Raw genomic sequence first — 26,925 nt, 5'->3', positions numbered from 1 at the left:
ACATTTGTGCAGCCAGCTGATTGCTTTGAATGAGAATGTTTCCAGGATAGACAATTATTTTCATTCTTTCAAGGTCTCTTTTCTGTCCCTTTCACTGATTCACTCAATCTAGGAGCGTTCCTGACACGCATGAGAGATTACATGCCTCCTGCCCACCGTCAGCTGATAGAAACGCTCTCCGTCTGTCCACCGCTGCGAGACTTCATCTTGTCCTGCTCCAACTCTGACCTCTGTCAGGCCTACAACTCTTGTGTCTCCGCACTGGTGGATTTACGAAACTATCACCTCAATACTGTGACCAAGTACGTCATTATTCCTGGTAACCACGCGCAATCTGTAGGCTGTCCATTCAGAGGTGTGGGTACTGCACTCAACACCACTGGGACTGGTGGATCCAACCTCATGGTCTTCCTTAAGAGTGTTCGTAACACCACTCAAAAGGCACTGATTTTAGAGAGACTATCATAGTCTAGAAACTTCAGTGTAATTCCTGGCACACATATACTGCTCCAAAAAAATGAAAGAAACATTTTTAACTCAGAGTATAGCATCAGGTGAATTAAATTTCTGGGATATTGATCTGGTCAGTTAAGTACCAGAGGGGGTTGTTAATGAGTTTCAGCTGCTTTTGTGTTAATGAAATTAACAGGTGCTTTAGAGGGGCAATAATTTGACAACCCCCAAAACAGTAATGGTTTTACAGGTGCAGGACACTAACATTTTCCCCTCCTCATCTTCTCTGAATGTTTTTTTCTGTAGTTTTGCATTTGGCTAGGGTAAGAGCCACCACTTTACTGTTAGTACAAAACTTCCAGGACAGCACATCAATGCGAGCCATTGCCAGACGATTTGCTGTCTCTCCCAGCACAGTCTCAAGTGCATGGAGGAGATTCCAGGAGACATACAGTTACTCTAGGAGACCTGTAGAAGGTGATATATATGCCTGATATATGTCCTTTGTGCAAGGAGGAACAGGATGAGCACTCCCAGAGCAAAATGACCTGCAGTAGGCCGCTGGTGGGAATGGCGCTGCCCTGTGCTTTTCAGTAGGTTAGCCCTAAGATCATGTGACAGAGGTGAAAGGGCCTAGCAATGCAATGCTGCCTGTAACATTGTTCAGCATGACCAGTTTAGTGGTGGGTCATTTATGGTCTGGTGAGTCACATCCTTGCACACACAGACCTCTACAGGCTAGGCAACAGCATCTTGACTGCCATTAGGTATTGGGATAAAATTCTTGGACCCACTGGCAGACCCTCCGCTGTGGGTTATGGCTTCCTCCTGGTGCATGGCAATGCCTGGCCTCAGGGTGTGAAAGTATGCAGGTAGTAGCCAAAAACACAAAGCAAAAATGAAAATCAGCACAAAGACACTTCAAAACGATTGCCATAGTGATTCTACTGTAGAAACCTGAACAGGTAGAAACGGAGGCTGCTGCCTGACTTCTTATCAGTTTGTTAACTGTTGAAATTCAGGGTCACTGCTGGCCTGGGGTTGGCATTCGCTCAGCTTTCACTCTGGGTTCTTGGCTAGCTTAGTGTTAGCATGCTGTCTGGCTAGCCTAATGTTAGCATGCTATCTGTGCACGTGCTTGCAAAACAGCCGATGTTGCAGCATAAAGTATCTGTCTCTGGGAATTGGTTCTTGTCGTGATTCCCATCCCTATTACCCAGTCCATATCAGTTTTCTCTGTATTATTGCCTTTACTGTACAAAAGAGGTAAAGATACTACAATAATACAGCGCCTTGAGGCAACTGTTGTTGTGATTTGGCACTATATAAATAAAACTGATTTGAAGATCGGTTTAAATATCCAGGATTTTTGAACAGTGTAAAAATATGTATTATAACCAAAACTTTTTCATACGCAACACTCTAAATGTAGTTCTAAATCACAAAAAATATCACCATCATTCAAATCAGCCAGATCTTTTCATCCGTATTGAATTTTCCAAGCACTTACCCTGACATTAGTAAATCTTCGAGTAAACTTTTATTTTTTTAGATAAATGATTATTGGGTTTTCACTCTTTGATGGTGTCATGGATGATTTCTAGCACGAATACGTCACTACATTATCAAAGTATTCTGTTTGAAAACTGTACCTCTTTACTTTAATACTACTATCAACAATTTTTTAAATACATTTTCTCGTGGAGAATTGTATGACAAACTTGAGCTATGTTTACACCTATCACATACACACAAAAAGCTCCCTGAGTATTAACACACAGTTTTGGAAGTAAACCTGTTTCTAAGAAATGGGTTTCTCCATAGGTCACAGGACAAAAACAAACTAATGACATATAGTTAGGGAATCCAGCAGCACACATTTTCAACTTTTCCTCCAATGACCTTCCGTGTCTGCCTGAAGACCTAGCTTGTTTTGGCTTCACAGGTGTCACAGTGTGGAGTGGTGAAAGTAAAAAAAATATGAACTTTTACCACAATGCTCTTGTAAGCTTACAGAGTAGTGCAAACTAGTGGAAATAATTATTTCCAATGACTGGTACCATTGTTACATCATGTTTGTGGCAACTAAAAGCTTTTAAACCTACTAATCAAAGCACACTTTATGTTTATATAATCCTTTACATAATCAAGTAAAACAGACCATGAAACAGAGAGGCACTAAGTGTGGTGATTGTTTTATTTTCAAGTGTAATTGTGCTTGTATGCATTTGAACCCTAATATTGTTTTGTTTGTTTCTTGTTGTTTTAGCTCAACTGAATAGTTGCTGAGGCCTTATGATGGTCAAACTCTCTTATACAGAATTGCAAGGTGGAGGGGGTAGTTGTTGAATAAGTGTGTTTCCTCCATTCTGTACTCCCTTTTTCATTAATGAAACCCTCAGTGTTGCTTTATATGGTCACAGGAGAAAAAAAAGTTAGGTCTATAGAGTATAGAGACTGGTTGATGACTTCTCCCACCAGGAGCGATTTTAGCCCATTTTAGCCAATTTTTTGGGGGTGTTGAAGCACCCCCAAAATGAATCAAAGCACCCCCAAAGATTTCTTACTTTTTTGACAATATTTACTGTTTGTGTGACACACTACTAAAAATATAAAAAGCATTCAGTACTTGTTTGAGACATAACATTTTAACAACAAAAGTATAGATAAAGTAAACAGTAGCTTACTGTTGTTGCCACTGTCCTGTTTGAAATGGAATGAGAGAAGTTGGTTATTTTGTCATATGTGCATGTGCCAAGATTAAACCCAGGAACAACATTCAGGTAAAAGTGTAAGATCAAATGATCCGTCAATCAAGAATAATGTTGAATCAGTGTTTCAATATTTATATCTTTTATTAGATGTTCATGTGGTTTGGTTATTTGCCTTTTGGTTGAAAGTAAACTGAGAGAGGACTTTTTTTTATTAGTGATCTTAATAGTATTTGTTTTTTCATATTAATGTAATTTTTTTCATCTAATTGAATACAATCTATTTGTGTATGATTGTCAGTCCAAAGAGGGAGAGAGGAAAGAGGGGAAAGTGAGGAGAAATAACAAGGTCAGGAAGAACCAGGTAAAAAAACAGACAGGGAATATTGACAGGCAAAACAGAAACAGTTAAATTGCTTGATAGAGTTGATCACCAAAAAAGTGATAGACAGATTTGCCAACCTCAAGGTGAGGCGACATAGGTTAAAATAAAATAAAAAATCTGCAGAGCCATAGTAGTATCTGCAGTAAAGATCTTTTCATAGATTGTACCACAGGCAAAGTTGCCTCCATTTTTATAATTTTATTTATCAATATTTTGTACATTCGTACATTTCAAGGACTCTATTTTTGGAGTGTATTTTTATATATCTGTATTGTATTATACATACACATTAAAAGTGAGTCTCTGTCCAAAAAATGCACTCGGTTTACTTCTTACTCACTATGATCATCATTCATCCTTTTCCCCCAGTAATTAAGGTTAGGATATGTATATATATATTTTTTTATTTCAATCCATTCTTCGTTTGCAGCATTTAAATAACCTTTATCTGATTTGATGGTTTTGTTACTGACTTTTAAAATAGTGTTTTGCTTTTCTTTCTTAAATATGGGGATTAAATTGTGTTAAAATGTACAAAACAGTGATGTCATGTTTTGTGACCAGGACCCAGGCACAGAAAGACTTAGTGAATTTAAGAATCTTATGATTTAATAAATAAATTTGCAGACTTACTCAGAGATGGTAAAATTATGACTGATAACAGAGACGAAGACAACAGACGATGAGGACAGGGAGGAACAGGGGTTTAAATGCACCAAGGAGACAGCCAGAGGGAACTCAGGACAACTGGAGACATTTAAGGATGCAGGGACTGACAGACACATGGAAGACGCCTCATCGTGACGAGTAAAGTTTATCTTGCCTGGCTGGGCAGCTCTTTGGGTGTTCAGCACCCCCAAAGCTCTGATCCTAGAATCGCCCCTGTCTCCCACTTCAACCACTGGTCAGCTGGTTTGTTTGTAGTTGCGGGAGGGTGTTGGCAGTGGCTTGGTAAAATTGTTTGCAATGAGATATTCCATGCAGCACTGAAAATGATTGAAAACCTGCAATTCCTTGGGTTACTAAAAATTACTGTGTTTGCCTGTTATTTGCATGGAAGACATTGACCTTTCAGCAAACACTTGGAAGCTACTTGCTAAACAGTAGTGAAACAGTGAACCCAAACCAGAAGAGACCTTTACCTTCAAAGTGAAGTTTGAGTCTTTTGAAACATGTTGGTTTTAGCAGAAAATCGCAACTTGTACTTAGAGGGTGAAAATCCTCTGTATCTGGTTTGCATCACAGTTTTTCAGGTTTCACTGCCATTTGGTGGGTAGTCAGCAAGTGTTTACAGACAAGTTGACCTCTTGGAGCAAACTGTGGGCAACCATGGCAATCTGCTAAGAACCAAAACAATGGCGATGAGGGTTTTAGCTCAGAAACCTCTGGCAGCCTCTTGCCAACTGGTTAGGGGAATACACATTTTTCCTAGCGACCGGAGGTTGCCAGGGGGTTGCCAACTGGTCTCTAGGCCTGTGTGAGTGAAGCCTTAATATCTCTAGGTTTGCTCCACAGAACGGTTAGGGCTAGGGTAACCATCTAACATTTAAAAGAAATACAGTAAGAGAACACTGAATCACCTTCATTTGAAAATGTTTTAATTGTGATGTAGAAACAGTAGAAAAATGCATAATATTGCACATAATCACTAAATTGCACTTTTCCAAGGTACAGATCTTTGCATGGAGATTGTTGACCTGAATAATGTAATCTACAGTGTAATCTAACAATGGGAGGCCAGTGTGAGTCTTCCTGACAATTCTTGTACAATTCCATTCAATTATTTACATGACAGCTGCTGTTATGAAGTGACTAAAGGAATTTAATAAATGCCTGCTTTATAAAAGCATGCAAGTTTAGTGTCATTGCTACATCATCGGTGTTTTATTTCTGTTTTTTTCCCCTAGTTGACCAAAGCTGGTGGACACAAGTCTTTTCTGCTGTAAGATTGCTACCATTACTTCTTTAGCACTGTATATAGCCCTTCTGCTCTTGCTGCAAGTTCAGTGCACAGTTGTTTGTGTGGGTTGGTGGACATGTGTTTGGCGTTCAAAAGTTTTTTTTTTTTTCCCATTTTACTAAATTGATGAGGATAAATAAATGTTACAAAACAACAGTTGGATTGTTAAAGTAGCTAACTGGACATGAGACAAGTGGCTTAAAATGTATTAGTTTCAAGATTTCACATCTTTGCTGTGACTGAGAGCCAAGACAAACTCTTGGACTCAAGAGAAATGTCAAAATAGCTTTTACTTTCTGTCTGAACTGTTAAACAAAACAAGCCGATAAAGAAATACTCAAAATAAAAAGCAAACAGTGTTATCATAGAAAATACTCTGCCATACAAGTAGTCAAAACATTATATATGCTGTTTAAAAAAATCTAACCCAGAATACTGTATTTTTTATCTATTGTACCTGCTTCAAGAGGAGGGGCCCAAACATACATATTTTTAAAAATTCATTTCACAGTACTTTGCTATAAAGATGCAGATATTCCAAAGTATACACTCTGAATATTTCGTGTCACTCCAAGAACAGAAAATGACAGAATGACTAAAGCAAAGATGGTCAGTTGCACCATAAGCTTAATAAAAAGCTACAAAAGAGGGAAAGAGATAAAGGTGTTACAATAAGAGGAAGGACAAGGAGGAGTTATTAGCAAAGGCAAGGAGATGTTCTGTCAGACAAACAAATTACACAGTATGCTAACAGATAAGGAGGAACAGGAGGGGATAGTAGGGGTTATAAGAACAGCGCTGACATAAAGTCATATAGCGTTTCAGTCTTTTACACATGCTTCTCTCAAAAGTCAAATGTTTGTGCTTTCAGGAAGTGGGGGTGGGGTGGGGGGTGGGGGGCTGATGTCCGTTTAAAGATTAGAGCTTCACCCATTAAAAGACCCTCCACATGGCTGCTCCTCTTGTTGCCAAGCAATATACTCTAAGGGGAAAAGACCAAAGTGCATTGCATTCATTGGAAGGTGAAACAAAGAGATTTCAATATAAAGTGAGAGGTGCATTGAGCCAGTACGTGAATAACGGCCATTTTTACACAGATTTTAAAAATATATGCGCAAAAATGTATGTCAAAGCTCACCTAGTTTTTGCAGATGTGTGTCGATCCTGTCCAGCAAACATGCCAGAAAAGGTAAGACTGAATCTAAAATGTTTTTATTTTTTATTTTTTTGGTCTTAAGTCCCCAGGTGACATGGTGTGGAATCTCAACACAGAACCTTAAATCACGTGGTTTCCATTCCCATGTGTTGATTACCCCATCTGAATATTCCTTCAGCAATTTTGAGAATAACAGGGGTATTAACGTGCCCAAGAAAATGGTCGTTTCCAAAGGCTTCAGGTTTTATTTAGAGGAACCATAGTTTCCATCGAGCATGCTTTTTGGATTCTGTCTTCGACTTGCGTTTCGGAGTAGATGTGAAAACTTCATTGGAGTAAGGCAGAGCAGGGCACTGTTGGCTGTCCAGGGGACAAAGTCTCTTCATCAGAGGCTGTAGCTTGTCCTCCTGCAGCTTAAAGTCCAGCTCGACACTGTAACACAAGCATATCAGGTAGAATTACGAAATATTTCAGTTTATTTATTGTAATTCTTCACTTAAAGTAATGCTAGAAAAAATCATCTGTTCCATTTAAAAAGTTAGTGGTCTGTAAGTTGTGTGGCTATAATATTTATGACTCAGCTTTTGACTTATTTTTTTATGTTAGTAATCCATAAAAATCCACGGCCAGATGGAGGCAGGGAGGGAGGCCGAGGTTCAAATGCACTGACAGACACCCTGGCAGCACATATTAGTTGCGGCACATATCCATATTTCTGAGACGACTCTGAGTAATAGAGTTCCTCTACTTCATCTTTGCATTTTTTAATGCATACAGTCAAAGGGCTTTTAGATTATATTGGAATGAATAGATTATATTGGAATAATAAAAAAAAAGAGACGGAATGTGGGTTGCTCCTGACATCAGACTTTCACATCCGCAAGTGTAATCCCAGGCCGGTCATCGTCTGATTTCGTTCTGACACCATAGTTCAACCCTCTCTCTGATTAAATCTCTCAGGCCTGAGAGGAATGTGGGGATTAATCCCATCCAAATGAAACCACTGAGAGGCCAAGCAGACCCTGATTAACTGCATGTATTCAAGCAGGAGATAAATGCACCATTATACGCCATCTCCTTTCACTTCATTGCTATTGATTTGTAGAGGGCATGTATTTATTCTTAGGGCATGCGATAAATTCTGAAGGCATCATAGTTAAAATCAAAGATAATTAATCTCTGTACCTGCGACAGTGATACTCTGCAGCAACCCTTACCTGGTAATCGAATGTTAAATTGCTTTTTGGTTTGGAGTTTCTTTTTTTATTCATCCTCATTTTCTTTTATCGCTAAAATTGCTCAACACGCTGCTTTTAAAAGACTCAGGGAATACTACGACTTACAAAGCTCATTCATGTCAAAGTAAAGAGGATTATTGGGTGAGAGAACTAGAGCTGCCAAAGGAGATGACATCCGACAAGTCAAGGTCAAACATGAGGTCCATTCCTTGTCTGCATGCAGAGAAACTGACGGTAAGGTGCAAAGCCTGGCCCAATTTGGTAAGCGCTTTGATGGGCAGTGTAATTAGTTGCCTAAAGGATATGCTCTACTCATATTGACATAATGAATCCTGGGAACTGTCCTTACCCTTAAGATAAGTGTCAGTTATGAACAGTGCTCTATTAAAGCCTTCAGGGGAGAAACTGGATGGATGTCTGGATAGTAGTTTGGCAGGTCTGAACTTCCAATGAATCAATATGTTAAATTTAATGAAAAGCAAGCAATAAGGAGTTTCTAAAATCTAATATCATTATTAATACCAAAAATATATTTTTAAGCATGTGCTCTCTTAGTTGCACTTTTTCTTATTTCCACTGGAAACGAAAGCTAGCAATTGCAGGTCTCCAAAATAGTGAGTCCCTCACAAAGGGAAGACTCTATCCTCTATCTTTCTAAAACTGCTGCTTCTAGCAGTATGCGATGAGCATCTCTTATTTATATCATCCATTGTTTCGTTTCCTCTCCGTTATCTCTATTTGTATCTTTTGTTTTATGTTAAAAACTTTTACAAGTGCTGTTTAAATAATGTTGACTTGACAGAAAGCAGAGCAGAACAGCGAAACACAGAATCGCCTCAGAAATTATTAAACAATTAATCACTTGGCAGATCACTACAATTACTGCACGCTGTGGACAAATGCCTCTATGGGAAGCCAGAGGCAGCGCCGTACGATGCGGGTGGCACTGGGGAGCAGGTGCTTCAGCAAACAAAAAGCCCTATATCTAAGATCATCTCTGTACACAACAGATTGAAGCGGCTGGAGACAGGGAAGCTTTTCTAGGGCAATCACCAAAGCAGATTAATCATCTCTTTAGCTATGCAGTGTGAGTAGCTGTTGCTCTGATCAGTGGCGAGCAGTTTGTTTGTCTGCGGTCGTGGTGTGCTGAGCACCATTCAACGATTGTTGCTCCTGGGAGGGATACTGCAGCCGTAAGATGTCTTTTTAGCATAGCACAGTCTATTCATTCAGCAGTGTACACCTGCTTGCTTCTATTCTCTGTTCTTTCTGCTGCTGGCACCTTTCAATGTAAAGTCATTTCCCCTCCTATGATTTCCCCTTCGGCCATTCACAGTTCAAACTCTCCACTTGACAAAATGAGCGGTTCAGGCCCAGCAGTGTAACATCCTCAGAACTGCATGATGGGGCATCATAGATAAATCACCAGAGAATGACAGTCATTTCCTCTGCTGACAGGCAACAGTTGAAGCAGAAACTAACTTCCCACAGGTTTACTACAGTAAATGACATGTAGAAAGTCTCTCCCTGTCATGTATATCGGAAATAAAAGCCTCTGCTGTTGTGCTACACTGTTTTCTGCTTCAAAGATGCATGGAGAAATAAAAAAACAATCTAATTAATGAGCATAGAACAGGCAATCTTGACAATTGTTCAACAAAACAACCACAGCTCCGCTATCTCAGCATGGGACACAAGTGCTAATTAGCTCCTTGCGTCTCATCATATTGAACTGCAGTTGCTTTTTCCTGAACTTAACTGTTCTTCAAAGTCATTGTTAGTTCCAAATTGGAAACACTACATTATATACTTTTGTTTCAAATGCTGGGTCTTAGTCAACACAGCGGTGGCAGGAATAGAAGCTGTTAATGCTTTGATCTGAGCATGTTTTTTCTGATATGGGCTTCCTGCTGTAGTCTAGGTTGACTCAGTGGTAGGTCTCATATAATTTGCAACTGATGCTCTTGTAAATCCTCTTTGAACACATGCAGGTAAGTATAGCAAGAAAATATAAAGCGCTGAAGCTGTCTGCATCTCTGAGTTGAGTTATTTTTGTTGTGTAAAGGCTTCATGTTTTTGATTCTCTGTGGTATTTCCTTGAAGAGTTAATAAAGAGGACAGCAAAAGGCTATCTGAGCTAGCAAACCTGCTAACTGCTAGTAGCTAGGTATCCATCCATCTTCTTCCCTCTATCCAATTCAAGGTCACAGGAATGCTGGAACCTATCCCAGTGAAAGGCGGGGTACACCCTAAACAGGTCGCTACTGTAGTGCAGAGCTAACAGCCATTCACACTCACGTTTACAGCTAAAGTTGTGGGAGGAAGCCGGAGTACCCAAAGAGAACAGAGACACAGGGAAGTCCACAGGCCCCAGCTGATTGGTGGATTCAAACTGAAGCCCTTCTTGCTATAAGGCAACATGCTAACCACTGCAACACTGTACTGCACAAGCTACGATACCACACAGCTAATAAGCTATGATAGTGTCCTCCATTTTGGACCTGTTCAAAACATGCTGCTTTCCAAATTTCCAACGGTGTGATTGCTATAAAACAGACAAACACACACATGTATAGATATACACAGAGAGAGAGAAATAATTAGTTGATATCCTGCCCTAATTTGTAGGTTTGCTCACTTACAAAGAAATGTACTACATCCTACTTTTATGGTAGTTTGATTTTAATAAAGAGACAAGCCTGTAATTGTTTTGTCTATAGACATAACCTCTCTAGTGTTTCTTTACTTGCCATATATATACATGCCATCTTTGTTGCAGTGATAAGTAAGATGCAGCATTATACAAAGAGTGGGAGAGCGAGAGCGAGAGCTGAAGCCTAGATAAGATGCACAGATTGACTACCTCATCTCAGCATCCACTAGAGTGGTTGAATTTATTGGATGCGTTGGATATGCTGGAGCACTCTGGGCTCAAGCATTTCAGCGGCTGATAATCCAGGTTTCAGTTCCAGCACACAGTTACTAGTTGTCTAAATTTGAGGGGTAATTGGTCCCAACTTGCTGTTCTTGCCTGGTTTTAATTTTCCTCACTGTACCCAAGCCTTTCTTATCAAAGTGTCACATAGAGTAGTTTGTCCAGCATCGTGATTGCAGTTGTTTTAGCAGCAGATTAACTCAGCAGATTAAAAAACAGGGATGCTGTGATGGGATCATTCAGCCGTTTGAATAATGAGGTAGTTTGAGGAGACAAGGCAAAATACACTTGAAGGTAAAGAATAAAGGGATAAAGAAAACAATACTGTCTTTGAAAATTTGAGCTTTCCTGGTTAACAATAAATACTATTGCAGAATGACATAGTTCCCTAATACCTGCCTTCAAACTATAGTTCTGCATCAGAACTAACCAAGTTAGATTAACCAAAAAACAACAACAAACAAACTAAATGTAATGATATAGTGCACAGATGAAATGATAATCTTCCGTTTTACCGTCACTCTGCAGAGTGCATCATCATTGCAGCTTTATTACCATATACTGCTTGCTTTGGTTTACTGACAATAGGCTGAAGACAATGTTTTTGCCATTTAATTTTTCTTAGAGTTTGTTAATTAAGCCAAGTTGCTTCGCTGACATATAGAAATGCCACAACTTTGTCTTATCGAAATACCATCAGTGAACTAAAAAAGAGAAATTGTGCTCTACAGTTCAAATTGCTCTTCTATGCAGAGGCCTTCCTGCTTCACACTTAGATACTCGGGCTGCATAATGGACCAAATTTTAATCTTGATCACGATTTTAGCTTCCCACAATTAAATGAGCATGATCAAGCGATATTTAAAATGCTGCTGCTCTGCCAATTAAAATGCAATGCAAAAGCAAATCAAGTTCTTCCTAAATCACTGCCTGACCATGTGTCTTTATGTGTCAGTCACAGGAGATCCCTTCACTGCGCAGCTTGAAGATTCCTGGACTAGCCTGGGAGACTAGTCTGTAGTTAAAATTAATGAAAAGGCCTGTCTAGTCGATAAAGAAACAAATCGACATACACACTGCAGTATAAAGGCTTTACCACAAGAGATCACCTGTAATACCATACATACACTCACATTTGTTCAGCTGGGTGCTAATGATAAAAAGTGAAGCCAGAATAATAATCATAATAACAAGCCCTCACTTGGCAGCAACTCAATGCAATTAGGCAAGTAGACACGATCAAGACAGCCTGCTTAAATTCAAACCGAGCATCAGAATCGGGAAGACAGGTGATTTACGTGACTTTGAACATGCCACAGTTCTTGGTACCTGATGGGCTGGTCTGAGTATTTGAGAAACTGCTAATCTACTGGGACTTTTCATCTTCGATGTTTACAGAGAATGGACTAAAAAAGAAAAACTAGTTTGTCTAGTGAGAAACTCAAATACTTTAAGCTGATAGGAAGGCAACAGTAACAGCTTGTTCCAAGTTTTCAGCAAAACACCTTTGAATGCATCACTGAATTTGTCACGTTGAACTTTGATAGGGTACAATAGCAGCAGACCATAGTGGTGCCATTTCTGTCAGTGTAAAAGAAGAAACTGAGGCTACAATTTCACAAGATCACCTAAACTTGGCAAGAGGGATAAAAAAACATTTCCTAGTCTGATGAGTCTTGATTTCTGCTCTGACATTTGGATGATGTGATCAGAGTCTTGCATAAACAACATGAAAACAGGGATCAACCCTGCCTAATATCTATGTTTTAGACTTGCGCTTTTGGTGTAATCGTTTTTTTGATATTTTCTTGGCACACTTTGGGCCACTTATTACCTGCAAGCATCGTTTAAATGCCACTGCCTGCCTCGCTGACCATGTCCATCCCTTTATGACAACAGTATATCATCTTCTGATGGCTGCTTCCAGGAGGATAACTCATCCTATCAAAAAGCTCATATCATCTGAAACTGATTTCTTGAACATGACGATGAGTTCACTGTGATGGCCTCCACAGACATCACATCTTTGTCCAAAAGAACACATTTGGGATGCAGTTGAACAGGAGATTCACTTCATGCATGTGCAGCTGACATATCTGCAGCATCTGTGTGATGCTTTCATGTCAACATGGGCCAAAATCTCTGACTGTGTTTTTAGCAAATTGTTGAATCTATCCCAAAAGAATAAAGGGAGCTCTGAAAGCAAAAGCAGGTCAAACCTGTTACTAGAAGTGTAACTAATAAAGTGTCTGGTTAGTGTATGTACCTAGAAGGATGAACAAAAGATGATATATGTTTACAAATCTGTCTTTGTCTCAGTTCACATCTTGAATGAGTCCATGATGCGTTCTTCATCATAATATTGCAAAATTCATATACATCTTTACATTTATAGACTTGTAGTAATGATCTATTAATAGAATAATAGAAATGACAGATCTATACTACTCACTGTAAACCTCTTAAAACCAGAGGATGTTCAATTATTTAGCATTTATTGTTTTTCCCGTACGTTCCATGTAGGATTTATGGGGTGAAGTCTATGGACTAGCTTAGACAACTTCAGCTTCATTTCTCTTCGCACAGACTTATATGCCTCAACCTATCCCACCATCTGCTATTTCAACCCCTCCACCACCCGAATATCTATCTGTAGGCTCCAGGGGATGTTTGCTTATAACTCCCTAGTCTGAATGTGTCTGAATAGAGGGAGAGATAGAGATGAGCTTAGATGCCAAACTCTGTTTTCGCTACTTAATTTTAAATATAAGTTGTCTCACTAAAATTTAAAGATTATGGAACTGTAACTGGAGGGTGAAGGTATATATTACTTATATTATTTGATTATATGTTACTTTGTCAGCAATGTTACTATTGCTAGTATTGTGAATATGCCAGTATTGCAAAGTGCTAAAACACAAAGAACAAATACAAACATCGTTTGAGGGAAATAGTGACTTTGGCATTCATTTAGTGATAAAAGGAGATATAAACTTCAGAAAGTTAAATTGTTATTAAAGATCACCAATAACTAACTAATTTAATCTGACAGTAAACTGGTTTTTCATTTTACTTGAACTAAATAATGACTGCATAGTGTAGTGGCTATAGAGTAATACAAGCCTTATTCATTCTATGTAATCCTGTCAGCCGCAGCACACAAAATTCAAGCTTAATTTAAAAACTGAAACAATAGGAGGATAGCACTTGTGTTTTCCTTGGCACCTAGATTTTCTGCAGATTTCCAGAAAGTATTTCCTAGAATAACTAAGAAGAGCCTTCCCAAAGAAGGAGAATCATAGAAAGAAAACATGAAACAAGAGAGAGCTCCAGGGCTTGGCGGGTCTTACAAGACAATCAGCTGCCTGTATTTCTACTAGATCAGTATGAGACAAAATCTTCCTACTTATTAGCCTAATAAAACTGTTTTTAAATTACAAAATGATCCACACTTTCCAGGGTTTCTCATATTTACTGATTTTTTTTCTGAGGTTGTTTACTCCTCTCTTTGAAGAAAGATGACTCAGTTCTTTTTTCCTCTTCCATTTTCTAGCTCAGTGAAGTGCTTTAGACTAAGAGAGGGGTCTGAATTTGAGTGGAAAGAGGAAGAGGGCAGTGAAGTGTTTGGGGGAAGACAACAGTTCTTCTCTTGCCAGCCAGTTGGGTCTTGTTTAATTTGATTTCTTTAGGTGCTATACAAATGCATGGATGAGTAGTGTGTGTCCTTCCCTGAAGACCATCTGTTTAAAAACTGCAAAAACTTAGCCTGGCATGCACAATCCCTTCCAGGATCAATAAATGAGACTGAAGGCTCCCTTCAGGTCAGATGTAATAAAGATAGCCTTAAAATTCTAACTGCTGACACCTATCAATTTGCCATACGTGCGAATGAAATTAAAGTCTAATAATCTCCTGAGAAATGGGGTTGAACTCAATTTTCTTCTTGAAGTTCTTTTGGATTTGAATGACATTTTATTCTGTTCTCTATCAAGATACTCTTACTGCTTCAATAAAGTTGAAGCCAGTCCATGACTGATACTGTACCAGTATGTGTTTTACTACCCAGGTATGCTTTAATTGTATTGGCAGGGTGTTTAGGATCCTTGTCTTGGTGAAAACTGAAATCGATGCCAATCAGGTGTTTTCCAGATGCTGTTGCATGGGGGGTGAAATTTCTGACAGAACTTTTTTGTGTTCATAATTTTTATACTTCTGTAATACCTGTCGTAAGACCTTGTGTAATTTGGTGCTCCCCAGCCTTTTATCGCTGTTTCCCTTTTATGCCTGTCAAACTGTGTCTTTTGACATTTTTTATACATTAAACTTAAGATATGGGAGCAAGCTGTGCGTTTTTGTGACAGGCTGCTACCAATAAAGTGCCTAAAGATAAAAATGTAAAATAGGGTTGTCTGTTATGTGTAGACACAACACTGGTATGTCCCTAGAGTTAGGTGCCTTTTTTATGTTTGAATGATTCACAGGTCAGGCAAAAAATATATTCTTCTTAAGTACAAGAAATAGACTGAAAATGAACGAAAAAGCAAAGAAAAACTTCAAAACCTCTTTAGAAAGGCTGGAGAAGTGTTGTTCAAGACCACTGTATAGATATGAGGGGTGACTCTGGACTTTTGCAAAATGTTAGATATGATAATTTGAATGAAATATGAATCTGCAATTGCACAAGCAATATCTTGTGTTTTTATCAAATGTTAAGCATATGCAAACTGGTGATGTGAATGTGACACTGTTGAATGCCAGTCCAGAACTAATGTGTTTTTTTTAAAGGGCCTTTTTGTTGTTGTTTGTTATTTTTCTTCCTCTAGTAGCCTACATGTAACTAAGTTCCTGTTTTTAGGTCCTGTCACCACAGTCCGGGCCAACTTGACACAATGCACTCTTCAAATAAGCAGAGTTGGTATGATTTTGCAGGAAATGTTACACGAAGAGAAAATCCGGTCCAAGGCAGTGTTAATTCTTTGTCCAAATCACTTTCAAATATTCCTGGTGTTGTAAATATCCGGAACATATTCAAAATAATTCAGAAGATCAGTGGAGTATAAATGGGCTACCAACATTATCTTATGTATAGAGTCTATTGTCCAAAAGGGGAAGTATGAAGCAGAAGTGGGAAGGAACATTTCCATATGGCAACAAACTTATATATATATATATATTTTTTAAAAAAGGTAAAGTTGAAATCTGCAAAAAATGTGATGGTGTTTTTTTTGATTGTTTGTTTTTTAAGCTTCTTTGACTCATGCCTATATGAAAAAAACTGGGAGGTCTCAGAGGTCAGTGTGTTTTCTGGGGATAAGAGCATTTTCCAAACACTTTCATGTTTCACAATTTTGGAGAACAAGGTAACAGCGAGTTGTAGCAGTAGACACTTTTAGATAGAAGTGACAAATGACACGAGTGGATTTTCCTCATGCTTCTGAGACATTTTTTTTACACTTAGAACGTATGAGAATACATACACTTTGGACTCGGAAGAAAGCATTCGGAGTTTCCAAGTATGTTTTATTTGAGCTCCTCACATACTCTGTGATGGGATCACAGTATTTCCTACTTTATATACAACTCACTTCCCACTGTTGTGTATTGTTACTCATTCTGTCATACCAACTCGTATATTTCCCAGAAACCTCTGCAAATAATATTGGAGCCATCATCCACTGTATTGTAAAACAAAGAAACACCCAATACACAGCACTGTCAGCGGTATTACATCTGTACTTCTTCCGTGACCTTGATGTGTATTTTATGATTCCTCTCTTCTGAATTCCATTTAATGTCACACCTAAAAGATTTGACTTTAACATTTTCAGTACTCTTCAGATTTTCTGCCTCAGTCAAACCACTCTAGATGCAATGTTGTGCATACAGTATATTTGATTTTGCATTTTCTGGACACTAATGCATGACTGCGCCAGATGAGTCTCGTAAGGACCCCTTTCAAATTGATTCAATGCGTTGTACAGACAGTGCAAGAAGCCCACCTGTAAATGATGCAGGCGCTGTTTCGACAAGTGTCACAATTTGCTGTGTCTTGTCCTGTTCGGTAGGAGAGCCTGTGAAGGGAGAGATGGAAAGATATACGTGAGCTCCAGTGACAGGCTTCGCCTTCATATTTCAACACCTGTGGGCATCAGCTATCACACAGATTTGCTCAGGTTTGTTTTCACTCAGGGTTGCTCTTCGCTAACAGTTGAAAATGCAGCGGGGATTTTGATCCTGCAGTTCTCTCAGATTTGGCTAATCAAGCGTGTAGACTTGCTGATTTAACATAATAGGATTACCTTGCTTTGCCATGACATACTTTGAATTGTCTATAGGCAATAGGAGGAAACAACTAAATGCAGCTCTTGTGTAATAAAAAAAATCGATATCTTTACATTATGTGCTACAGCACACAGTACATCTTTCCCATAAAGGTCAACTTGTTACTGAGATACTTTTTCAAAATGCAATAAACAGCACTGTATCTGCTTCGTTTGTGGCTGAGGTGTATTGCCCCCAGGCTGTGTTGTCTGTTTTTATGTTGGAAGCCCTCTGCAAACACCAGCTGCAAGCCAGGTGGCACATAAGGCTCATACAAAATGTGCACATGCTAAAGAGGACACACTAAATATCCAATGACTTTTGTTAGTGTGGCGTTCTCTGACTTTCATTAGTTTCTGTTTCATCATTTGAGTTTAGATGAGCATGCAGGTGGGCTTTTTGTTATTGGCAATATGTCGCTGAATAGACTGTTGGACCGCGTGGGATGGGAATGATAGGATATTTTGTTTTCGAGCCACACATGTAATTGCTTGCTGTCACGCTAGCCCTTTGTACCTGATGGATGACACGGGGAAGAGCTGCACCTCAAATGTTCACCGTGACATGAAAGGTGACCTCATCGGAGGAGACAGAAGGGCTTCTTCATGGATCGAAAATGCTGATGGAAGCTCAAGGTCACTGAGTTCATCCATCCTGTCCTGTTCTCAAGTAAAGTCTCTTTGAACAGCTGTGAGCAAGGGCAGTAACTGACTACACAGAAAAAAGATCTACTCTAGTGCTACACTGCTGCCTAGGTTTTCATGTACTCCCATATCATTAAAAAGAGTTGCTTTAATAATAAAAGTGTATTAACCTAAATTTACAATCAGTGCATGCGCTCAGCACAACACCCTGTTTTGTATTCAGTGTCTAATGTTCACGCTTCACTGTTGTGATTCTGTATTAAACCACAGTGACGCAGAAAAGATCTTCATAGATTTTTCATGGAAAAAACAAAAACAACCAAAAACAACAAAAAAACCCCGGCACCTTTGAAAGTCTTTCTTTAAGCCGACTGCTTGTTGGCACAGATTCACTGCTGTGTTGTTTGCCCACGTCAGCTGTCCTGGGATATGTCCTGGCCTCATCATTCTAGTTTCACTACACCCCCCTGCCTACGTGCCTGCTGCTCTGCCTGCCTGAGAAATGCATAACATGCGAACAGAAGCTTCACTAGGTCAAGCCACCATGTTTCAAATGCCACTTTTTATATACAGTGTTATTCTGTGTTCTACACACATCTTTGTGTGGAGAAATGAAAGTGTTTCCTGAACAAGGCTGGGGAAGTGACTTTCGGAACTGTATGAAGCCAGTAGACAAATATTATAACAGTTAGATTAATATAAGAGAAAAATACTGAGCTATATATTCTGACTGTTAATATGGGGTTTTTTTGTGTGTTTTTTTTTTTTAGCACATTCATAAGTGTTTAACAATAAGCATCACATGTCACTGAGGTTAAGGTCTGGAAAACCATAAGAGAAGTGAAACATGTGGCATTGATGGGACTTCCTCTTCATAGGCTGTCATTGAAAAGTATCCAAAATAAACTGTGATATCATGAAAATTAAGAAGATGTGAAACAGATCACGGGGAAATGCATCAATCAAAGCTCCTACTGTACTTTTGCATATTTTTGGTTTATGTTTGGGATTGTCTCATGGAGCAGATGACGCAGAGAAAGTAAAATCCCCTCCAAAAAAAAAAAAAAAAGTTTTTTTGCCATAATGTTATTTCTAGAGTAAACCGTGAAGTCGCTTCTCAAAAACACTTTACTTTTGCTGAAAAGTAAATAAAAAGTGAGTAGATTATTCTAACACCTTGCTAAAACCACAAATGACATACAGTACAGGTTTAATAAAGAGTGGACATTGTGTTGGACATTATATATGCTGGTTAAAAAAGGGGGAAACTTTAAGTTGCTTTTTGGTTCAAGGAAGCATAACTGACACAAACAACACAAAATAAGGATAATAGTTTTGTGTCCCGTAACTGCACTTCTCTAATAACACTCGAGCACAATGCTGGAACACAGCACAGTGAAATCACTACAGCAGACACAGCTTTGTGAAGATGAAAGGCAACGTGTTATGAGGCTGTACTAATTGGGCCTTTAAAACCAAGCTCCTCAGAGTCACACCAGGGTGCCTTGTTCACCACTGGATGTGGATGAAACTTAAATACAATTTGCTTTGTGTTGTGATAGAGCACAGGTTTTTACAACTGTGCTGCAGTGAAAGTGACTGAAGGACTAATGGCATTCCCATCAACTACAGTTGAACTTTCTGTTTAATGCCAAAAGTCAAGTGTTACCACACCTAAGAGTAGTGCAAGTTCATACTTCCCAATAACACCGTTCACATTTTGTTAAAAACACACCAGATATTGTTTTCCTCTCGTTTTTTACTTTTAAAATATTCAGAGATATATTGTTCTAGAAACCTCTTAGTCACATCCATATTTTTGAAGAAAATGTGCATTCACACTGATGCAAAATGTGATTCACCAAGATCCTGGGTGGCATAGTGTTGATAGTCAAAAAATTATGTGTGGAACACTGTAACCTCAATGGCTGTGCACTTGGCTACACATCAGATAGTGACTGACATCCAAACAGAAGGCAGTATAAGGATGATATACTTGATGATATACTATATAGGTTTCATGTGGAGCTTTCACAAACATTTCACAAACATTTTCACTGTAAACATTACTCTACTCACCCCTCTCTCTGAGCTTCACCTTTCTCCAGCTCCTGAATAACTCCAAGAAGGACCTTGATGGTCTCCTGGCTTGAACTGATGAGACTCTCCATGGCCTGCAGCTGTGCTTTGATATCCTTGTCTCCAGATAAGGTTATTATCTGCTGGCTGCTCCCGATGCCCGTGGCTCCTAGAGGAAAGCCCTCGTCACCCCCATGTGTTCGCTGGAGTTTAGAGGAGGCTGACACATGCCTTGTCCGACACTGCCCTTGCGACTTTAAAGAACATTTGGCACTATGGGGAAGTGTCTGAGACTGCTGCTCATTTAGCTGTGTATCCTTTTTCCGTTTACAGCTCACAGAAGGGCTTCCTAAAGACTCCACCTGTGTCAAAGAGTTCCATGCAACAGGGCCTGTGCCCTTTGGCTTGTCCTGCGAAAACTCTGAGTCAGCTAGCTGGCGCTTTGAGGAAGTGCCGGCATCCATGTCTTCTTTGGGTAATCCTTTGTGTTTGGTCCTTGTCCCACAAACCTTGTATTCTGGTTCACTTTTGGAAGGAGAGCTGGTAGGATGACCCTCTTCTGAGAAATGTGAGGGTCCATCCACACAGTTGGCACTGGAAAGCAAATCCTCTGTATCACTGCTGTCATCAGTGTGGTGAAGCAGTGCTTTTGTCTGCCCCACAATCTTACCCTTGTACTTAGATGACTCCCCAGTAGGTTGTCCATCATCTCCTACTGCTTTTATGTCACTCAAAAATCCATTGTTTTGTCCTCTGTACTCTTCCACCAAAGCAGCATGTTTAAAGGTGTGTCCTTTTTTCCTTTCAAATGGGAAAGTCTTGTACCGTTTTGTAAGATCTGGTGAAGTCTGGACACCAGTACTCTTGGTCACGTTAGGAATAGATCGCCGGGCAGGCATTGTCATGTACTTTCTGTGGGTAACTTTACAGGAAATGGACCTGGAGCGTCTGGCACGATGCTCTTTCTGAGCTTCGCAGATATCCTTAAAACGCACTTGTAAAGCCTTGTTTCTTTTTTTCACCTGCTGTTTGCCAGATTCGGAGCCGGACTGTGCGTCAATGCTGTGTGAGGGAACTGTTTCTGAATCCGATTCATCTGAATTTGAGAGAACAACGCATTTGGTGTCCTCTTTGCTCACCATATTTCCTGAAACAGCCAAAACAGAAAAAGAGAGAGTGTGTGTTAATCTAGAGGAGACGATTTTTCACATGCGATGACTTTGATAAGATACTGTGGCAGATGGCCTAATGCCTTTCTCCTTTTTTGGAATATAACTTGTAAACCTCCATTAAAGTAACCCAAAACTGAGATTAAAATATTTCTTTTTGCTATTTATTTTTTTAATAATAGAAAAAATTAGATAAGCGTATTTTAACTGTAACTAATAAGGACAACTTGAAAAAGACTCCAGTGATTCATGCATGATTCAAAACATGTACAAACGGCTTGATATCTTTAAATAAATACAATGAGAACCAGCCAAATATATAGAGAAGAACTACAATACAGTGTTAAAAAGTACATATTTCCTGACAATTTTTCTGCAAAGTTTGCACTTGTAGCGTCTGTATTTCTCAGCATAATAAACAACAATCAAAGTGCTTAATTCATAAGATGCAGCTCATCTCCCGCTGCCATGCTGTACAGATGATGCACCAATCTGCAACATAAATGTGTTAAACATGGAGGAAATCTGTAAAAATAAGAACAAAGATGATCATATTTCATCTGTATCTGATGACTCAAAAATGGTACTTTTTGTTCTTTTAATAACATTTTTAATATTATGTTTCCAAACACAACAGTGCTGTTGAAAAATCGAACAGGCCAGCGGTGCTCATCCAAAACTGATCCAGAATCTAAAATCAAACTCATTTAAGATACAAAATAACATTTACTTTGCACGTGCCATTTAGTTTTGCACCATCACGACTGAAGCTCGATTAAACTCTCGTTCCGTTGTGTTAATGTTTCTTAATCACACCTCATGCTAACACTTGCAGCCATGACAGTAGCATTTCATAAGCACGGTCCCCTGCCAACTGTTTGATAATTTGCTTCAAGAGACCTTTTTAGAATAATAATTGTGTTCACACTGCTCTCCTTGTTGCTGCTGCCATCATTCAAGACTCTGTTTATTGCCTCTTCATTATATCAGTTGTCAGCCTAAATATACACCTCAAGCTAAAAGCACAGTTTTTCTGTTAACTTGATGTCTTACCGCAGTTTAGATGCCAGATCACTGACTTAGATCAGTAACCAAAATATCTGGTAGTTAGGCTAATGTGAAGGCTATGAAATACATTTTAAGTAAGCATCATTAATGTGTTTAGGTTTTGTTTGCTTCATATCAGCGTCAGCCTATAGGATTGCCGAGGCTGCTGTCTGCTACTGCTGCGCCATAGATTCACTTGGGAATGATAACTTTGAATTGCTGCTCTTATTTTTTTATCTTTTGCCTTTTGCTTTACAAATGCATGACACCCCTTTTATATGTCACTGATTTATGTAGCAGTGAAATGGAAATACTTTTATATGGGGTGTTTCGAGTGAAATCTGCTGCTAGTTCCTTGAAAAAGTATTTGAAATAAATATAAACATGAGACTCACATTGAGATGCTCATCTTTTTATTTTTTTGTTTGCAAATACAATTATCATATTTTTATTCCTATTGGGAAGGCATTCCAATACAAACAAATGGGTTTGCATGACAGCTTGTTTTACTGTTCTTCATATCATAATTACATCTAAACGGCTGTTCTCTGCTTTGCACCGATGCACTCAGCCGCACTCGTTGCCAGCCTTATGCTTACCGTACATCCATGCACACACTCCTCCCGCTATCCACTCTATATAACATTTCATACAACATGTCATTGTGAGCTGCTGCTTTTATGTTGCTTGATAACATTCTCCCCACAACAGTTGGGGGTGTTTTGTTAAGGAATGGTCACAGAGTGGTTGGTGCTTAGCCCAGGGCTTATATATATTCCTCTTGTGGTCTGAGGTTGATACCAGAAGCAATGGTGACACAGCAGCTGTGGCCCACACATATTAAACTCTGCAATAATAGCTAGCGTTAGGCTCCTCCACCTGTATCCACCTGCAGGCTCTGAGTCTAAACTCTGTAGGGAGAAATTTATTATCGTCACTCCCTGGTTGCTGGTGTGCCAAGCGGAGTGACGAGGTCAGAGCCTAGAGATGCTCTGCGATCGTATCGGAAATCTCTTTCATGTGAGTCGTCCGTGTGAACTGACCTTCAGATTTTAATGTTTACAGATTGCTGTTTATCACAAATTTAGATTCAATTATATTACTTGAGCATATTTCTGAATGAAAAACACCTATATTAAGTGTGATCCTATAGCACACTATAGAGTGCTATAAAGTGCATATTTCCTAAGTGCATATTTCCTAGCATATTAGTAATATTACATAGGTTTATGCAACAGTTTAATAACCTGAACTGAAATGATTGGTTTCCAGCTTTCGATCTGCATTTTTATGTGGTTTCAGGGTTTTTTTTGTTTTTTGTTTTTGCAGTTCCTCAAAATAAATATTTACGTCTCATATCTGTAAAGTGACACTGAAAGAGTGTAATTAATCATTAATTCATAAGATGCATCTCATCTACCTGCTACCACACAAATGATGCACCGGCACTGTAGGCAGATCGATATTTAACTTTCAATTGCGTAACCTCATGCCGCGATACATCGTAAACTGTTTTGATCACACAGAGGAGCTCAAACTGAATTAAAAAACAAACAAACAACCAAATAAATACTACTCTTAATGCCAATCTCTGTGCAAATAAGACCAATATGATCAAGTAAAAATGACACATTTTCTGACTCATCTGTGATGAAACACATTTCACATCTAGAACATGAAATATATCAAGCAGCACAAGGAAATGAAATGATGTCTGATATGGCTGAAAGGAAACATCAGAATGAGCTGGTTAATCATTTTTATATGACAAGACAGCACGCGATAAATAAACTCCAATGAATCATTTATTACCACACAAAAGCCAGCTATTCATGGTGTTGCAGCTTCTCGGAAAGTAATCATGTTTTATCATTTAGCGACATTGTAAATCTATCAATGTGATTGTTGTGGTGGGGAAATTTATACTGAAGAGACATTTCCTTACTGTCAGTTTCACTACTCCCAAGAAATTTGTAAAACAAAAAGCATGGGTTGATTGGATTATTGTTCATTTCCCATTCGCAGCTGATCTACAACTACAGTTCATGTGGAGTTACAGTGACATAATGACCAAAAAAGTAATTACAAAAGGTTGAATAACTCAGTTTAATATGACTAGCACACATACTTTCTAACGATGGAAAGAGTTTTCCATGTAAGTCGCTCCTGCATTTTATTTGCATGTACATGGGCATTTGTATATAGAATATAGATCTACTTAAACATCTATATGTGTGTGCTTGACTTTCATTCACTTGTCTGTGAGTGAAAGAACGAGAGACAGAGTGTGTGTGTGAGTGTTAGTGTATTTTGGCCTTGTTGTCACCTTTCAAAGAGAGGCCTTTGCCAGAATCCTAAGAGGCGCATACACACAGATGAACACCACAGCAGAGAGAGACTGATAACACAAAGCACGAGGGCTTATTTCTTGGGACTTGTGCCATGTGCTTCACCTTGCTGAGTGTCCACTTTAACCTAACCCTCAGCTCTAACTGTTGGTGAAATGGAATATATTTAGAGGACACTATGTTTCATCTTGCTTCCTGTCAATGCTAGAAAACAATACATGCCAACAGCTCTTAGCATCACTTTAGTCAGTGCGACGCTTTCGGTGCCAAACGAGGAAAAAGAAAGGCAAAGAAAAAAAATAAAAACAGGCAACGAGCTCAGTCTCATTGCACAAAAACAATATGGTCTGCTGTGTCATGAATTTACGCACAGTTGTTTTGGAATATGGAGCAGATGAATTTTATTGGGCGCTGGTATTTGTTCTGAAACATAGCTTAGTATGCACTTTGATTCGAGCGCGAGATGTTTGTCTGAGGCATTTCTACGGGGAAAAAAAAGAAGCATTTGTTCACAGCTGTTTCACATGGGCTCATGCTATTTCACACTCAGAAATACCAATCTCACACAGCTGAAAAGGTAATCACATCTGCAGGAAGTCTCTTATAAGTGCATACAATTTCTTATGCAGTCATGTAAGGCATGCTAAGGAGTTAAATGGTAATTCACATAAAGGGACTCTAGAAAAGCTCTTCAGTGACTTATTATTGTTGGAAGTCAGATACGCAGAGTGAGAGCGAGACGAAAGCCCTGCTGAGAGAGAGACTGTTGTCACACATGGATATATTCAAACAGCTGAAAGAGAATCTCCTTTTCCTCGTCATCTTCTTTCTCGTCCTCCTCAAAGCAAGCTATCTCTGCTAATGACCTGAGGTCCTTCCCTGATTTGGCCTCAGCTATCCAAAGGATTATGAATAATGCATTGACTCTAAAATTGCAAAAGTAATCCTCTGAAATCTCCTTATGTACCCTGGCAGACCATGTTGTCTGTTCCAATTGCCCTTCAGTTCTTCAACCTAAAATACTGCATGTATGAGAAAAAAAAAACTCAAAACAAAACTCACCTTTAGCTACACTAACATGATTGATTATCGTGATCACAATGCGGTAGAAACGTGACTGTTAATGAAGAATGTTGATGGGTGTTTGGATCCATTTTTCAGTGCAATAGTAGGCCTGCAACACTGCTGACTCATGATTTATGCCCCAACGCAAAGCAGAGAGAAAGAGACGGCTTTGCTCGGATCGCCTTACATCCTTGTCAGCCTGCATCAACACAATAATTACTGAAGTGCATCTGTGGGATATTTACATATGAGAACACTGTCTGGCCACTCTCATTAATGGTTGAGTAACTATCGTAGCCTCCTACTCTTCAAACATGAATTTACTGAACGCTACATAAACAGTGAATGCTCTTTGATGCTATGGCTCGTGATTTTAGTAATGACTTCTAAAACACTGGAGTACTGCAAAGTAAATCCCCTGTTTTTGTTATAAGATGGGATTTTGCTGTGCTCATCATTCACTGTGTATTATACTGTGTGCGTCGTTACTGTGCAATGCATCCACTTTAAATGAGGAATTTTTACTCACTATTAGCATAAATTAAAGAGAATGACATTGCACCAGCTTTGCCTTAATAAGCACAATGTAAAGGGCGAGATGTCACCTCGCAGTCTTTCCCTTTGATAGTCCTTGAGGCTGTGTACAGGTTTTGCCTTTAGTTGGTCCACGCTCGAGTAATGCTTTCTCAATAGTCCTCTTCTTCCAGCAACATTGTAGGCTGCTTTGGTGGAATATATAGAATATATAGAATATATATATCGTCTTGTCCTCAGTTTTTGAAAGACATCCCAGCCCGTTTTGAGAGCATCACAGTCATCCGGCTACACACACACGCACACCATCTCATTCCTGCTGTTGTCCAGCTATCTGTATCTATACTGGCTGCAGGCTACACCTGTAAAAGTTTGCTTTATGACTTTATTGGCTTCAAAAATTTATCACTGTGAAGCACTTTCTGTTATAGACGAATAGCGTTTTTTTTTTTTAAAAAGCTCCCATCCCTGTATCTCTGAGAGCACGGGCTGTGAAATGGATCCTTGGGAAGAGGAAGTTTGAAGAGGGTGACATGAAGAAGGTCTTTTTTTTGGCAATCACATGCTCTACTGCCAGGGTGGGCTTCTTCTTGTATGAAGGAATGGCAAAGTCCATCTTTCCCTTTGACAGTTAAATCTATAGTACATCTCCCTAATGAGTTCACTCATTAATAACTGGCTGGGATTTGGGCATACGTGTTTACTCAGGTAAACCTGATGATTAACTCAGGTGTCATGTACAAGACAACAAGTGAAAACGATGGTTAAATAGACACGCTGCTTCTGTGCGGGGCGCCTTAAAGCCGTGCCATATCTACGTTTCCTGTGAATTCTGGTAGTCAAGGACTGACGTGTAGAAAATAGAGGGATAGAGAGAGAG

At 39.1% G+C, this 26,925-nt stretch overlaps 2 protein-coding genes across 5 annotated transcripts in view; one reads left to right on the top strand and one right to left on the bottom strand.

Moving 5' to 3' along the window:
• Positions 1-18,499, top strand: part of LOC102308633 (indoleamine 2,3-dioxygenase 2) — a 23,354-nt gene extending 4,855 nt beyond the window's left edge. The window contains exons 9-11 of one of the 3 annotated variants that reach the window (XM_042225324.1): positions 113-302; positions 16,904-17,011; positions 17,666-18,499. In XM_042225324.1, the coding sequence (XP_042081258.1) occupies positions 113-302; positions 16,904-17,011; positions 17,666-17,843 (476 nt within the window). In that variant the 3' untranslated portion in view covers positions 17,844-18,499. Of the gene's footprint in view, positions 1-112; positions 3,316-16,903; positions 17,012-17,665 lie in introns of those variants that run through there. The other 2 variants (XM_042225318.1, XM_014337203.2) reach the window with 2 other exon arrangements.
• The window catches only part of insyn2ab (inhibitory synaptic factor 2Ab), a 23,676-nt gene continuing 1,464 nt past the window's right edge, over positions 4,714-26,925 (bottom strand). The window contains exons 3-6 of one of the 2 annotated variants that reach the window (XR_006054948.1): positions 19,883-21,029; positions 16,838-16,909; positions 6,648-7,097; positions 4,714-6,491 (exon numbers count right to left, since the gene is read on the bottom strand). Coding sequence is in view for 1 of the 2 variants with exons in the window: in XM_014336398.2 (XP_014191884.2) it covers positions 6,914-7,097; positions 16,838-16,909; positions 19,883-21,024 (1,398 nt within the window). In the remaining variant the exon portion in view is untranslated. Of the gene's footprint in view, positions 7,098-16,837; positions 16,910-19,882; positions 21,030-26,925 lie in introns of both variants that reach the window. The other variant, XM_014336398.2, reaches the window with a different exon arrangement.

Source organism: Haplochromis burtoni, unplaced genomic scaffold, assembly GCF_018398535.1.
Source record: "Haplochromis burtoni strain Fernald_Lab_line unplaced genomic scaffold, NCSU_Asbu1 Contig_7, whole genome shotgun sequence".
NCBI classification, from domain to species: domain Eukaryota; kingdom Metazoa; phylum Chordata; class Actinopteri; order Cichliformes; family Cichlidae; genus Haplochromis; species Haplochromis burtoni.
The sequence above is the reverse complement of the archived record's forward strand: the minus strand, read 5'-3'. Positions and strand labels throughout refer to the sequence as shown.